This window comes from Solanum lycopersicum, chromosome 12, assembly GCF_036512215.1.
Source record: "Solanum lycopersicum chromosome 12, SLM_r2.1".
Lineage (NCBI taxonomy): Eukaryota > Viridiplantae > Streptophyta > Magnoliopsida > Solanales > Solanaceae > Solanum > Solanum lycopersicum.
Window position 1 is genome coordinate 27,886,258 of NC_090811.1, and position 16,528 is coordinate 27,902,785.

A 16,528-nucleotide genomic window follows, 5' to 3' on the forward strand; every position below is an offset into this window, starting at 1 on the left:
GTATAGTGTGGAGGCGTGAGTCCTCATAGATGTGCTTGAGTTGTGGCCAATGGTTATGGTACTTGTTGTTGTTATCTGTTAAGTATGGTAGTCGATTTTTATGTTATTATCTGATATATATTGCTTTCTATTTTGAGTTGGCCGATGATATCTACTCAGTACTTGTGTTTTGTACTGACCCCTACTTGTATGTTTCTTTCTTTGTTATTTGTGGAGTGCAGCAAATGTACCATCTCTTCAACTCAACCGCAACTCTAGCCAGACTTCAGCATAATCAGACTTCAGGGTGAGCTATTGTTCCTAGCTCGGACTGGATTCTTTCCTTCGCGTCTTGATGTCTTGAAGTTCGGACATGGACCATCTATTTTACTTATTTTAGCTTCTTAGATACTCTTAGATTTAGTAATTTGAGGATAGATGTTCTTGTGATGATGACTTCCAGATTTTGGGGATAGTAATTGATAAATTTTAGAAGTTGTTTATTGGTTATATTATTGAGTTTTAAGTCTTCCGCATTATATTCTGTTTATTATGGTTGAAATGTTGGGGTTTAGATTGGTTGGTTCGCTCACATAGTAGGATAAGTGTGGGTGTCACTCGCGGCTCGTTTTGGGTCGTGACAATATAAATGGTAAAGTTGAAATTAATTTGAAGTAATAATAAATCTTATGTTGGTGATAATAATCGTTATATGTGATATAAATCATTTAAAAAGTAATGATATGCATAATAAATTTTATTTACATATGAAATAAATGGTTATTTTAACAAAATATAAACTTGTCTATTCATTATTTTATTTGAAAAATCTCAAATCATGTTTTTGGAGAATTTCAAATTTCATCTCATGAGATGAAATAAAAGTGAGATCGCAGGTCCAAACGTTGATTTCATATCATGACTGATATGAAATCGCATGTCCAAACGCCTATAAACAATGAAAATACACCATATCTAGGTTGGGTTGTCTTTGAGACTACCTTCTTGAGACGTTTTTTTCCTCGAGAGTTGATGGAGGCTAAGACCCTAGAGTTCCTCAACCTAAAGTAGGATTTTATGAGCACGCAGGAGTACAACCTTAAGTTCATTTAGTTGTCTCACTCTGTTATGCAGATGGAGTCTGATATAAGGAACATGATCAGCTTGTATAGATTTGGAATCTCCCATCTCTCGAACAAGGTTGGTAAGGCAGCTATGTTGATTGGATATGTACATAACCAAGCTAATGATCTATGTGTAGCAGATGAAGAAGGATAAATTGAAGGATAGAAAAAAAATTTGTAACAAGAAGACCATAACATCAAGCCATTAGTCAAGTCAGTAGAAGATAAGAAAACGGAATCGAGCATGGACCGGCTCCATATCAGCTAGTGCATCAGCACCCAGACCTAGAAATGATTAGAGGGGAAGAGAGTTCGGCTCTCAATCTCAGGCCATTATTGCCAAGGGGTACTGACCTTACTCTGTTTGCAACAAGTGTGGTAAAAACCATTTTGGTGAGTGTCTTTATGGTAGGTGTGGGTGCAACAGATGTAGTCAGGACATGTGCTCAAGAATTGTCCATCTAGGAGGCAGGAAAATGAGGGTAACAAGCCGAAATACTGACGACGCAAATTATGGTGCAAATGGTAGTCATAATCGATTCGATACCTTGTCTTCTCGTCAGGACCTAGACAACTCCCCGAATGTCGTGACTAGTATGTTAAAAGTTCTCTGTTGACGTTTATGCTTTGTTAGACTCCCAATGCTACCTTGTCCTTTGTAACCCCTTATATTGTCATAAAGTTTGGATTCAGTCCCGAACAACTCTTAGAACCCTTTTATGCTCCCGTCGGAGAGTCAGTTTTGGCTAAACAAATTTATAGAAATTGCATTGTCTTAGTGACTTAGTCCTTCATAAGGATACAACAACTAATCTAATAGAGTTAGATATGGTAAACTTTGATATCATTCTAGGCATGGCATGTTGTATTCTTGTTATGCCTTAGTTGACTGTAGAACTAATGTTGTTAAGTTTTAGTTTCCTGATAAGCCGATCTTAGAGTGGAAGGGTAGTTCTACCATGCCAGAGGGCCATTTAATTTCATATCTTAAGGCTAAAAAGATGATCTCTAAGGATTTTTTCCACTATCTAGTTAGGGTTAAGGATTCCAACCTTGAGACCCCGCCTCTTAGTCAATTCATGTAGTGTGTGAGTTTTCAAAAGTCTTTCCCGGCAATCTTCTTGGAGTCCCTCCAGATAGGTAGATAGACTTTGGTATAGACACACTTCCTAATACACAACATATCTCTATTCTTCCATATAGAATGGCTCCAACCATGTTAAAAGACCTTTTAGATAAGGAATTCATTAGACCTAGAGTTTCCTCATAGGAGTGCTCTAATCCTTGTTGTGCATAAGAAAGATGGTTCTCTAAGAATGAGTATTGACTGCCGCTAGTTAAATAAAGTCGCAATTAAGAATAAGTATCCCTTTCCCATAATTGATAACTTGTTCAACAAGTTTTACGATGCCTCTTGTTTCCCTAAGATTGATCTTAGAGGGGTAACATCAATTAAATGATAGAGAGTGTAACATTCCACTAACAACTTTCCAATCTCGGTATGGTCACATCTTTTGATGTTTGCCATGAAAGCATTAAGTCTAACTTGTAGCTCATCCAGATATGAGCAAAACTGGAGCGTGGTTGAACATGTGAGAAGAAGATATATTATATCCTAATTTATATATTATATTATTAGTAGCATCTATTGATTATCTATTGATTTTCTTAAAAGATGGAGCTGCAAAAAATGATTGAATATGTCTCTACTTGGATTGAAATGGCTTTTGATTGATTTCACTCATTTTCTTAAGCATTGAGGGGCTTTAAATAACCAATATATAATAGATAATATGCATAATTTAAAATTAAAAAAACCTAAAACATCTCAACAACTAAAACAACCTAACTTAAATTCAAATTTCAATTTATCTTACACTAAACAACTTGTTTTGCAAAAAACTAATGCAGTAACTAAAAGCAAATTTCGACACCCCTCCTTTGCTTTAGTAACTACAATTTTAAAATCTGCTTCACCTCAAATTTTGCTCTAGCGGTTAATGCCAAATTTTTTCTTGATTATTTTTTGTGACAAGGAAAACCCACAGCCGCTACCCTTTGGGTGCCGCACAGGGTAAAACCCTACTCCAATGCAATAGCTCGCAGACCACATAGGAGAGCTAATTCGCACTAGGCGACGAGCTCGACCCAGAAGGCAAGCCCCTTGCTTTCGCTATTGAATATTTTTTAACTTGCACATATTTTGGATATTGTTCTCTCTTTTTCTTTCTTTTCCTTCTTTCGATGTTGTGCTTAAAAGACACCTCCCATGACATTGTCTTATGTAGTTCATTTGACAATGCTTTTATTTGGACAATGCTTTTATTTGGACAAATAGTAGGAATTGTGAAGTGTTGTTGTAAATATTTTTCTACCATCACAACAGTACATGACATAAATTATAAAATATAATTTCAAAATTTTTGGAGCATTCAAGTAGAGAGAGACGATTGGTTGAAATAGCATGTGCTTTGATAAAACCACGGGTTTAAAATAGCCTTGACAGGTTAAAATGGGTTGAAAAAAAAGCTCTTGCCAATTAAAAGTATCCTTGATGAGTTAAAAATGGATTAAAATGGTTCTATCGAAGAACACACAAATATAGTAAGACCAATAAAGCCCTGATACCACTGTTAGCTTTTTTAAAAGACGATGCAGCAAAAATGGCTGACAATGTCTCTTTTTGGATTGAAATGGCTTTCAATAGTTTTATCAAGCATTGAGGGGCTTTAAATAGCCAATGTACAATGCATCATAATTTGTATAATTTAAAAAATTTAAAAAAATTCCCAAAATATCTTCAACTAAAACAACCTAACAAAAATTCAAATTTTAAATTCATCTTAAAGATTTAAACTAAAAACTTATTTTGCTATAAACTATTGAAATCAAATTTCAATATTTTGTTTCACCGGCCCATCTTTTGAAAAAACCAATAGTGGTATCAAAAGTCATTTTAATACAAAAAAGAAAAGTTTCATTAAACCGTCTTTTTGATAAACAATAATATCTCTAAACATTGTGTTTAGATGCATTCCAAGAAGATGAATAGGCTTGCGTATTTTGTCACAATGATCTAGTGTACATTAAGTAGAATAGAATTGTCACAATGATCTAGTGCACATTAAGTACAATAGAACATTGAAACGACGTTATGACGCTGGTGATACCATTGATGCAATCGCATTGGACAATATTAATGAGGCAAATGAACGATTAGTTGGATAACCCGAGATCAAGAAATGAACTAGTATATGAGGGAGGTGATCTTGATTGGATAACTGTTGCTACAACAGTTGGAGATGACAAAAATATCTATGGTCTAAGGAGATGTTCTTCAAGTTCAAGATCACTTGACTAGGGCAAAAAAGAACATACTACAAGCTCTAATCAGACTCAAACCCTAATTGATGAAGAATATGAGGAAAGAGATATGGGTAATGGCAGAGCCAGGAATTTTGTCAAGGGTTCAAACTTTAAAAGAGTGGGAAAAAAATTGAGCCAGGTGATTTTTCTATGTACTTTCACACAATAAAGATCCATATAAACCAAATTATCCAACCATTCCCGTGACATTAAGCGATATCTTTCAAGTGTGCGACTAAATCATTCAAGGGTAGATAGGGAGTGTTGTGCGGATTTCTACAAGATGAATTGGACCTCAACCCAAATAGCGCGTGCTTCCAAATTCAAAATTAAATAAGATATCATTTAACTTAATCATACGAAAATTAAATTTAAATTATAAAACAATCAATAGTATAAATCAAAACTACTTCAGAAAAAGAATTTTATTTGTTACACTCCCTTTGGTCCATAACAAATAAATTTTTGGGACTTTTTTCGTGAATTTTTTGTAGTTCAAGAGCATTGTTTAGACTTTTTTTTCCATATTTACCTTTTATTTTATTGAGATTCTTAACTATATTAAAAAATAAATTAGAATAATCGAAAGAATACAAAAAAAATTGACCTTTAAGTATATCTTTAAATGTAATTTCTTAGTACTATTAATTCAAAGCTAGAAACAGAAAGATGTAATTTCTTAGTACTATTAATTCAAGGCTAGAAATAGAAATTTTTGTTTGTTTCTTTTTTAAAAAAAAATTGAATTATGTGCTACAAACTGGAACCGAACTCTGGAGGTCAAACGCTAACATGAGCAAGCTTACTGCTAAACCAACACCTCTCCTTATGTACAAGTGAGTTTATTTATCTATACGTTTAAATAATGAAGAACATTTTGCCTTTCGTGTAATTTTCCAGCAAAGGGTGTTTGGATGGCTAACCACCCTTATTGGGTTGTAGCTCCGTCCTTAGATATGGAGCTATATAATGAAATGGATCTTGGAGTTAATATGTTGTTGCTATTGAGATTAAGATTTTTGTTATTTATATATGCAATTGGCGGAATAACCTGTGAGACCCTCGTACTTGGCTCAATTTGTCACCTAGACCCTTCTATTCACCACTTAGTCAATCAAACACCTAATGTTATTAAAACACATTATTTTAAACCCCTCTGAGTATGAGTATCTCTCAATCACGCTGATGTGGATGACACATATTATCCACATATGATAAAAATTGTCACGTAGACAAAAATTGCCATGTTATTTTTATCATTACATTAATTATTTTTAAAAAAAATCTCATATTTATCTTTAGAATCAGCCTTTTGAAATTGATTTAATGGAAAAAATGTCTCTGGCCAGCGTTGAGGGAGTCATTGCAAAGAAATCAACGCCAATGAGTTGTTTGGCAGAAAGATCCATCAAAATTGGAAGTGAAGAGAATTTAATCGTTCTAGAGTTTTTACTTTTTTCTCTCTTCTAAACGTTTTCATCTATTTGTTATTTCAATCTTGTTTTCTCTTATTTGTTTCTTACCCTTTTTTTCACTGAATCTTGTGTTAAAAGAGGAAAACAAAAAACAAGTATCATAGAAAAGGGATGGAGAAAGATAAATGAAGTGGGGGAGAGAGGAGGGGAGAGGGGCAACAATGATGGCGGCAATGGTAACTTATGAGGAAGAAGAAGTAGAGTGACAGTAAAGAAATGGGGAAGAAACCAAGAAGAGGATCTTTTCTTATTTCTTTTCATTATATAATTTTTTTAAATTTCAATGTTTTTTTAATTGAACTTTTGTTTTCATTTGCTTTTAAATGTGTAGCGACACATTTCATCCTATTCAGCAAATAAGATGTCACGTAAGTTTGGTCAAAAGCTAGAGGGGTTTAAAATAACGCATTTTAATCACTTTAAGCGTTCAGTTGACCAAGTCGAGTAGAAGGGTCCAGGAGACAAACGGAGCCAACTACAAGGTCTCTCAGGTCATTCCGCCAATGCGATTAATATTTTAAGTTTTTGTTAATAATTGACGCCTCGCTCCAAAAAGGTGAGCACCACGCCGCAAACAGACCCTTGTCGCTTTTCGTCGTCCAAAACATTAGACCTTCATGTATATATTGAATACAACGGGATTTTTGAGTTGTTTCACCATTTTTAGGAATTGGGAATTCAACAGAACATGCATCTAAGTGATGGTTTAATCAACAAACATTGGACAAGTGACTTTATCACGGTACTAATTGATTTAGCAGGATTATCCACTTGATTTTAAGCCTAAATGATGAGACTACAGGTGTGAAATTAAGGATTTTCAGTGACAGACTAGTTCTTTGAGGATAAATATTTATTTGAAGGTCGAATTGATATCAGATTTAAAATTTGAAAATAGTTTTGAACTCATGGGATTATGGGTGAAGTGAAAATTATGATCATGTTAGAATTTGACCCTAATGCTAGAGTTTGACTTTCTTATTGACTTTGACTTCAAATTTGTTTTATATTAAAATATGGACATCGTTGAACTCATTTAACCCAATAGAGTAATCTTTTGAATAGATTAGGAGTATTCAGAGGCTTTAAGAAGGGAAAGTTATTCCTAAAGACTAGGGAACTTTGGAATGAGGTAAGTTAAGGATTTTACTTCAACGAGAGAATTATTCCCAAATTAACTTGACTGATATATTATGCATATGGGGTGTCATATACGCAAGGTAACAAGCACTTATACGGTCACTTGGCTATTTGTGGAGATATTATGTCATTTCATGCCCACTTTCCATGCCTTATTTATTGCGTGACTATCAGATCACACTCAATGCTAGTGATGATGGTATAGGCATTGTTTACATGCTAACTTTCTCGTTATGAGTTATCTGCACATTATGTTACATGTTAGTTGATAGTCATATTTTGTTTGTATTCTTTGTAAATGGATACGGTATATATAGAAATATCTCGATTTGGATATGACACGTGAGTTGTCCGTAGGAGGTATGGTTAGCATGTGAGTTTTCCATGAAGCATGTGGGCATGGATTAGTTCATCATGAATAATGTATCACTAGGTCATCCAGAATAGTATACACGCAAGTTTTTTGTATTCGGAGCGCCGATGTTAGTTATTATACCTTAGCCTAATTAATGACTCCTATCATTGTATATCTTTATATGTTGTATATGTTGCATACCTCTTATGTTGGATTTGATGCATATATCATTATGCCTCATTTGTACAAATTTGTTTGTCATATTTTGTTTACTTCTGTTGAGTTATCTATCTATTGACTGCACACGTTATAATGGGTATTTTAAAGCTCTTATTGAAGTTGGTTCTTGTCACTTATTGGTCACCTGGTTTACTGTACTCATACTACATTTATTGCACATTTTATGCAGGTGTTGATCCCTGTGCTAGCAGAGAGTGTGGATAACAGTAGAACCAGACTTGGAGGAAGACTTGGAGATTTCATAGTGAGATGATCGGTTAGCTTGCAGCACCGTGTACTCCTTCCATCTCGTTTACTATTGTTCTATTTCAATTCAGACAGTGTTACTCTGAGACTTGTGTATTTATTCTTTCTTCTTTTTTTAATGACCATGGTGTCCGAACCAGCTTTCGCACACCTCGACCCGTTCCATGGTATACCTTCCATCTCCCACCAGCAACAGCCGCCAACAGATACCAGGTAACTCTGTCCACCAAGGGTAGGAATTAAGATAGATGGGATGATTCACCTAGTTTTTTTTGTCACCATTGGGATTAGAAGCACTTGCTTGTTTATTTTGCTTTTTCCACAGTATCAAAATTAATTTCATTTTATGATTTAAAGACTATCATTTTTGTTAAATAAATGGACATTGGGCCTAACTCAATCTCGAAAGCTAGCCCATGAGAAAAGGATTGTCCAAGACCATATAAAGAGTCCAACAACAACTTATCCCACAGATGTGGGACTCCAATCCTTGCAAGTCCAGGACTGGACATCTAGAGTATGCACAATAAAAGACGGGAGGTCCATACAATAAATTGAGATTGGCCTGGCTCTAGTACCATGTTAAAGAATGAACAATTTTGAAAGCTTATTACTATTTCTTAATAGTGGACTTGGTTTATGTACGCAATTGGTTCGCAATTTTCACTTTCTATAATTTTTGTTCATCCCTCTTTCTTTCTTATGAGGTGAAGTTTCTTCTAATTATTTCTTCTTTTAGATGATGATTATAGTAGCACACGCCTATTTCCAAGAACTCTTATGGTGACGCTGCAGCTATTTCGGAATAGACAACTCTAGGGCAGGACATCTGTTTCAAGTGACTATTTTGAGCACATCACACCTCTTCTCTCTTCTTGGTGACTGTTATGGAAACATAACATAACCCAGTGACCATATTAACAAAAAAAGCCTCTTTCCAACCACTACGCATACCATTATTTTGACAGCAACTTTTATAATAAGAGTCTGGTGACTTCCCTACAAGTTATTAGCAACTATTAAGTTATCTATGTTTCAAATGACAAAATGATCTGATGGACCCTTATACTTGTATGAGTTTGTATTATGAACTCGTCTACTTAACCCTTTAACCTTTTATCAACTAAACCCTTTAACTCATTAAAACACATTAAACACATCTAACCATTGATCATGCTTATGTGGCATTAATATGGATGAGCTGGCGAGATAGTGTAACCACATGCATGTAAAGGCAAGCGAATACCATATTTAAATTTACAAAATATAAAATAATAAATTTTTAAAAAAAGTCATCTTCTTCCCTACACCTCACCTTTTTCGATCATCCCCCACCATCATTCACGCCCCAACCTTCCTTTTCAGCCCACGCCCCACCCTAATCCCCCTTTTCAGCCTACTAGCACCCACATATTTGCCCCACCCCCCCACCCCCCGATCCGCTCCCCCCCCCCCAAACACTTTTTCAGCCATCCCAAATCCCATATCCACCCCAACCTCCGCTTTCAGACTTTAGTTGCACCCTACCCCCATCTTTGCCTCAACAATCCCACTCTATTAGTAGACCCATTTCTTTTTCTTTTTTTTTTTTGTTTCGGTTTTAGTTTCATCAAATACCACTATTAAAGAATAAAGTTTTCAAATACAAAAGGCTTACAAAAAAAGATAAGAAAAGGAAACAAAGGAAGATTAATTTAGATCTAATTTAGGATTCAAGATTTTCTTTTCAAGACATCCATTTTCGATAACCCTCTTTTCTTCGTACGAAGACAAGTTTAAATGGAAGAACAAGAAACTAAGAGGGTGGAGGTGATGGTGATTGTTGGTTGGGAGAGGTGGACGGAAGTTGGAGGAAGGTGAGAGAAACAAGAATTTTATTTTAAAGAATTATTTTCCTTTTATTTGATATTTTGATTAATAATTTTTAAATTAGTGCATAAAGATAATTATGGCGTGGTATTAAATTATGTGACATGGATTTGACATGTCATTTATTTGAGGAAGAGTGGGCTACACAAATGATAGGAGGGGTTCAAAAATCATCTATAGATTAAGTTTAACGGTTTAGTTGATAAAGCGCTAAGGAAAAGAATTTACAATACAAACGCATATAAGTACATTAGATCATTTCGCCTTTTCAAATAAGAGAACTTAGGGTCATAGGGTGGTTTTCCCACATTGCATCTGATGTAATATTAGTACACTAGGAAGTTAGAGTTAAATGTTGTATAATTAGGTCCTCATAGGTTAAATGTAAGAAGTTGATCGAGTGTCACACCTATTATAAGTGTGCTTTGCATCCCATGTCCTTCAAACATCTCTCAGCTTCTCTTATTTCACACGGTCCCTTCTCCCCAAAAGAATATCCCTCACCAGTGGGATAAATAATCCCATGGGGGAGGGTGGAAATATTTGTAATTTTACTTGAAAAACAGATTTATTTTCTTTGAGCAGGGTGAAACTTTGAACGAGCAGCATCAAGAGTTGGGCAGATTACTTAATCAGGCCAACCCCAAAAACAAGACCAGAAATGTAACAGGAAACTGAAAGAAGGATACTTACCGTTTCTCACGTCAAGAAGTATAAAACTGGAATTGAAATTTCCATGTGATGAATTATTAGTGTTATTTACAGCTTCCAATCTCTTCCTCCATTCAGATGGTGCCAAAGGAGCTGCTCTCATTGATGGATCAAGCAAAGGAAGGTCAGAAATTCCTCCTTCCAACTGTTAACCAAATGTTAAAATATCATTATATGCTTTAAAAGTGAGAGAAAAAGATATTCATTAGGTATATATGCTGGTTCTCTATAAGTGGATAAACTTTCGTCAACTCCCAAGATATAGTGAAAAGTCCCTCAAACCTCATCAAACCACTACTTAAAAAATGCTAAGATATGCCCATATGAAACCATCAACCCCAATTATTTTCCTTTCACTACGTACCTTTGCTGACCTTCAGGTTTCATTTAACATCTAAGATTCACCAAAAATTAAGAAAGATGTGTAAATAATTTGAAAGATACAAATGCACAGGTTTTAAGAACAGTTGAATTACTAATTGCCCGTGCAAACCTCTAGGAGACCGATCTGAATATATACTGTGTCCAATATCTACCTCCTCTACAGTCAATCTTAAATTGAAATACTCTGCGGAGCTAACCTCCTACATGATCAGCCTTAAAGTGGCTTGTTCGGCTGAGCTACTTCAAGTTTGTAATGATCACTTGAGAAAACAACATTTTGGGTAAGCTTTAGCAGATAGACTACTAAGTTCATCACTTCATTTTGCTCTTTCTTCAAAAAAAAATATAATTTCCTTCAGCTGACCTAAGGGTATAAAATCATATGAATTCTATTAACCAAAAGATGTTTCTAAAATTTCCAAGCACATCATTCCACTCACGAAGCCCTGAGGACTCATTTAAATCCAGAAAACCAAACTCAAATCCAACTAATGTTGCACATTTCACAAGGTTTGAACTGTCTATAACTAATGAAGCCCTCAAAGGAACATCAAACCAGAAGACTTTTGAGGCTATATGCTTCCTACTGTAAACTTATTTATTTTTTGGGTAAGGTAACATTTGTATATATAAGCACAAAAAAGTACATGAGTAGACTGAAACCTTACATAAGAGTGACCAAAAGTAAGCAAAAATATAACTTCCTCCGAAGAACCAAATGTATCAACATTAGATATTTATCTTAGATTTTCTGTTTTACTTTTTTGAAAATGATTAACTTATCTTCCGGGTAGATTTGGCTGCACCAAAAACAGAAAAATATAGTACAGTTGAGTTTGATCTGATGTATTCTATTGCTGCTGTTTACAAAACAGCTAGAATTCCTTTCTCTCTATATTGCCCACCAAATAAATGCAGGGACCATCCTCCCTCTTATCCAGCTCCAGCTACTTCCCAACTAAAGAGAGTTTCAGTAATCTTTCTGGGCATTGTCCATGCTATGGCCTATGCCTGTGAGGTTAATGAGAGTGGAAGTTGTCAAACACCCAATAATGTCCTGCTTGAGCACCTCCCAACATCTGATAAAGAATTTCATTGTAAAATCATCAGACCTTGAGCCTTATCCATAGCACACATTTTCAAACACCCCAAAACTTCTTGTTCTTGGAATCTGTTTTGCAAAAGATCCTTTCCTTCCATAGAAACTGTTGAAGAGTTCTAAAATTGGTTGTTGGTCTCCATTCTAAAGTCTCAGTATAGATTTTTTTTGTAAAAATCCATCATCTCATCATTAATTCTCAGAGGCTCTGAGATCAATTCATCCTGGATCAAAAAATAATAAATGTATGCAACTTTTATAGCAATTCGCAGTTTTATGAAAGAACTTAGTATTTCCATCTACTTTCTTCAGCCAGATGGACTTGGATATCTGCAACCATGCCACATCTTCATGTTTCAGCAGTTCTTCATACTTCATCAGTAAGGATGCCCTCCCCACAATTTCCCCTCAGTTAGAGTTTTGTCTTCCAGTACTCTGTCCAACACTCTAGCTGGATTAGCAAGTTAGAATTTTTTACCTTCAAGTAGCCTTGGCCGCTTTTATTCCACACCATAGTTTACCTTTCCAAGCTATTATTTTACAGCTATGTAACCAGGTTCACCTAAGAAATAAAATGACGTCCACCTACATCAAGCAAATGTACATTAATCTATACGATTGTCAAACTTGAAATATGACCACAATGCAATACAACAAATAAATGATCAGACGTCATTCCTTGAAGGAGAGATTGGTTGATGTTGCTAAAGCAATTATCCCACTCTTCAGAAATCAAGATTCTGGCAGTTCTTAAGGCAGTAATATATGTATCCCCTTGGTACCAAGTATAAGCACCTTCCTCTAGCTGAAGATCAATAAGATTCATGTCCTTTATGAAGTCTGAGAATTCCACCATAACTGCGGTACTTCTCTTGCAATATTTTTTTCTTCTAGGAAATCTAATTATATTGAAGTCCCAACAGATTGCCCATGGGCCCTCCATTGGACCCCTTATAGCACTTATTTCCTCTCAATACCTCTCTTTTTTCATTGTCCAGTTTGGAGCATATACTACTGTAATGTGGCAATCACATTCCTGCAACTGACCTTCAAATCTGCAGGTCAGAGTATGCATCCCAATTTGAAGAGCCTCCCCGTTCCATACCCTCCTATCCCATATCACCAAGATCCCCTCTCTGGTTCAACTGGCCTCTAGACAGGCATAGCTTTCTCATCTTGTTTCTGTAAAAATATGGTACCTGGGCCTAACTAAACCCAACAATTAGCTCTTGGGGGGAGTTTTGTCCATATAAGGAGATCAAATTCCCATCCTTCTACCAATGTGGGACATCTTAACACTCCCCCACACGCTCAAACCTCAACTAGAGCGTGAACACTTCTAAATGGAACCCACCATCGTGAACAACAAACTGGGAGGGGCCTAGCACTCATACCATATAAAGATATGTCACCTAGGTGTAACTCAATCCCAAAAGCTAGCTCTTGAGGGGAGGTTTTTCCAAGTCCATATAAGGAGACCAAATTCTCATCCCTCTACTGATGTGGGACATCTTAACAATTCCTTCAAACATACAACATTTGACCCCAATCAAATAGAGAACTCTTCACCGGCCCCTTTTTATTTATGTTATTTAATCCCCTCACATTCCACGTGACTAATTGGATCTTCATTGATAATTAAAGTCAAAGCCATTCCCCTGCTCTAGTTTCTTGTTCTTCAATTTCTGCGACTATCTATTATTTCAGGCAGTTTGTTTATAGTAGTATTTTGCCGTAGTATGGTTATGTTGCTATCTGTTGTTTTGCTACTGTCTATTGTCTATTGTACTTTCATGATGTCTTTTCCTAGACTATTTATTTTTTCATAGTACAGTTATCTTGCTACCTGTTGTTTTGTTACTATTAATCGTCTATTGTACTTTCATGATGTCTTTTCCTAGAATGTTTTTGTCTTGAGCCGGGGGTCTATTGGAAAGAGTCTCTCTGCATCACCTCTCAGGTAGAGGTAAGGTATGCTTACATACTACCCTCCCCAGACCCCACTGTGTGGGACTACACTGGGTGTGTTGTTGTTGTTGTTGTTTCTCTAGTATTTAAGCAATTGAAAAATACCTAGCGTAAATTTTAGGGAGAAGTAACAAAGAAGCAGTGATAAACAGGCAGTGGTTTTGACCAAATACTCATATTTGCATTAGTCTTGTAATTGTCGTGAAAAAACATCCACAAGCCAATGAGTTTCATGTCTGCCTGCAAGAAGGCATAATCCTGGGCCTAAGAGGCTGCTATATCAAAGCGCAAAGTTCAAATTTAAGTAATAAGCATGTCCTTACTATACATAATATGATAATTTTGATTATTGGTTGGGAGTAATAAAATGAAAAATAAAACTAGATAAATTCACATGTCCTGAAGAAAAAAATTATCCCTTTGAGTAACTATCCATGAAATAGCTGGTGAGCCAGACAAGCACGCAACATAATGCATGATGAACATGACTTGCCTGTACAAGAGAGGGCTTATAACGCAGCTTTAATCTTGGAAACGCATGCGCATTAGATGATGGTGAGATCTGGACAAGAACATCAGAAAATCTGCAGTCCTCCCTTACCCACTTAACATAAGCAAGGGCATCTTTGTTTGGTCCACTGTACTGCACCAACAGGAAATATCAGAAGACAGAATAACTTTGTTTTATCTCATAGCTGGCAGGGATTATTTACTATGGCATGTAGCAAAACTGAGCTGGTAATCTAAAGAAATTTTAGATTAGGGCCACTGCAATATGTTATCTTAGGAAAAGATATAAATTGAGGACCATGAGCATGCTAATCTAATCATTCACCCGTCATTTCTGTGCTCATTTAAGGGAAAAAAGCACCATCTCTTGGGTGGATTACATGGTACTATGGTAGCTTTGTAATATTTCTTTACCACAGCCCACAGGTATGCATTATATTGTTTCATATAAATCTCTCTATCTAGAATGTCTAGGTTTCCTTTTCTGTCTAAGCCTAAATTATAACTAGAAGAAAGAAATTTAAAATACTACTCCACATGTTCCCTCCCACCAAACATTAAACAACCAATATTTTGAACTCTCAACTGAATAGTAATATCAAGTAGAACCATGAAACTCAATTTTATGATTCAACAATGGAAATGCTCAAAGCACAAAAGAAAAGGGTAGCAACAATGGGATATCAAAAAGAAAAAAAACAAATAGTCCTACCTGTGCATTAATTCCCTGTTTGTTCAAATAAATGCGACCATGGATATCTCTTCCCTGCAATCAAAGGGCAATATCTGACTGAAAGAGCATATATATAGGCTTCTTGCTGATATACATGCTAAAGTGTGTAGAAGTTAAAAACCTTCAAATTATAAGAATTCAAGTATAAACAGTTACCTCCAAAAAGGAAAGGTGTTTGCTGACCTCCTCTTCTGGGTCTTCAATAAAAACAAAGCGGTAGAAATTTACCACTATAAACTCTTCCTCATTCTCAACTTCTTTAGGAACTTCCAACCAATCCCCATTTGAAGGCAAGCACAAGCTTTTACATCTTAACGGCAAAACCCTCTTCTTATTTTTATTCAAAGTAGTAGCAAGAATTGTTCGAATATTCGGAAAACATCTACTTGGTTCATTACAAGCAAGTAGAAATGGCTTTGCCACGTTCATCAATGTAAACGACCTCATCAAGTTTACTCGATGCTAATTGAATTCAATTTGAAATTGGGAGATAAGACGCCATGGAATGGAACATTTTAATGGATAACACCCCCAGTTTATTTTTATTTTATTTTATTTTATTTTAAACAAAAATGAGGAAATAAAAAAAACCTCAAATAAATACCGTTTGTTATAAAATCAAACTCATAAGAAATATAATCATAAAGAGAAGAAGACAAGAGAAGTAGATAGAAGAAAATGTTCTTCATATTCAAGTATATACAATGATAAATGATATCTCTATTTATAGTGTTGAGATATCATAGTCAAAGGTCACCTTCAAATTATACATAGTTATCATCAAGGTTCATATCACCTTGGAATCTTATCACATTGGAAACACTAATACATGAATCCAATTAATTGTTGGATAACTCTAATGGATCATCCACATAACACAATAGATTTATAACAATCCCCCTTGGATGTCCATAGATAATGTGCCTCGTTAAAACCTTACTAGAAAAAATCGTGTGGGAAAAAATTCTAGTGAAGGAAAAAGAGTACACATATCTTTTGATACGTACTATTTGTTGCCTCATTAAAAACGTTGTCAGGAAAACCCAGCGGGAAAAAACCTCAGTCAAGGGAAAAAGAGTGCAACGCGTATTATACTCCCCTGATTAAAACATTACTTAATTTCTTGTGATGATGTCTCCAATCTTCGTGTATTGTGGTTGGTATATTCTTTTTCAAAGAAAAATCACACATTTCTTGAATACGGTGTGTCATTTATCTCAACCAGACCCACTTTTGACTTGCTTCATGGAGGAATTTTATTTCTGCATAGCAACATTTTCTTCATTGTTCGCCAGGATATTATTGTGCCTCCACATGCAAACACATAGC

The 16,528-nt window shown here is 35.4% G+C and overlaps 1 protein-coding gene across 2 annotated transcripts in view; it reads right to left on the reverse strand.

Annotated features, from left to right (window-relative positions):
- The window catches only part of LOC101261494 (rhodanese-like domain-containing protein 8, chloroplastic), a 39,322-nt gene extending 23,588 nt beyond the window's left edge, over nucleotides 1–15,734 (reverse strand). Inside the window, exons 1-4 of one of the 2 annotated variants that reach the window (XM_004252149.5) lie at nucleotides 15,356–15,734; nucleotides 15,179–15,232; nucleotides 14,450–14,599; nucleotides 10,488–10,650 (exon numbers count right to left, since the gene is read on the reverse strand). In XM_004252149.5, coding sequence (XP_004252197.1) covers nucleotides 10,488–10,650; nucleotides 14,450–14,599; nucleotides 15,179–15,232; nucleotides 15,356–15,646 — 658 coding nt within the window. In that variant the 5' untranslated portion in view covers nucleotides 15,647–15,734. The remainder of the gene's footprint in view (nucleotides 1–10,487; nucleotides 10,651–14,449; nucleotides 14,600–15,178; nucleotides 15,233–15,355) is intronic. The other variant, XM_010315829.4, reaches the window with a different exon arrangement.
- Between the last annotated feature and the right edge of the window lie 794 nt (nucleotides 15,735–16,528).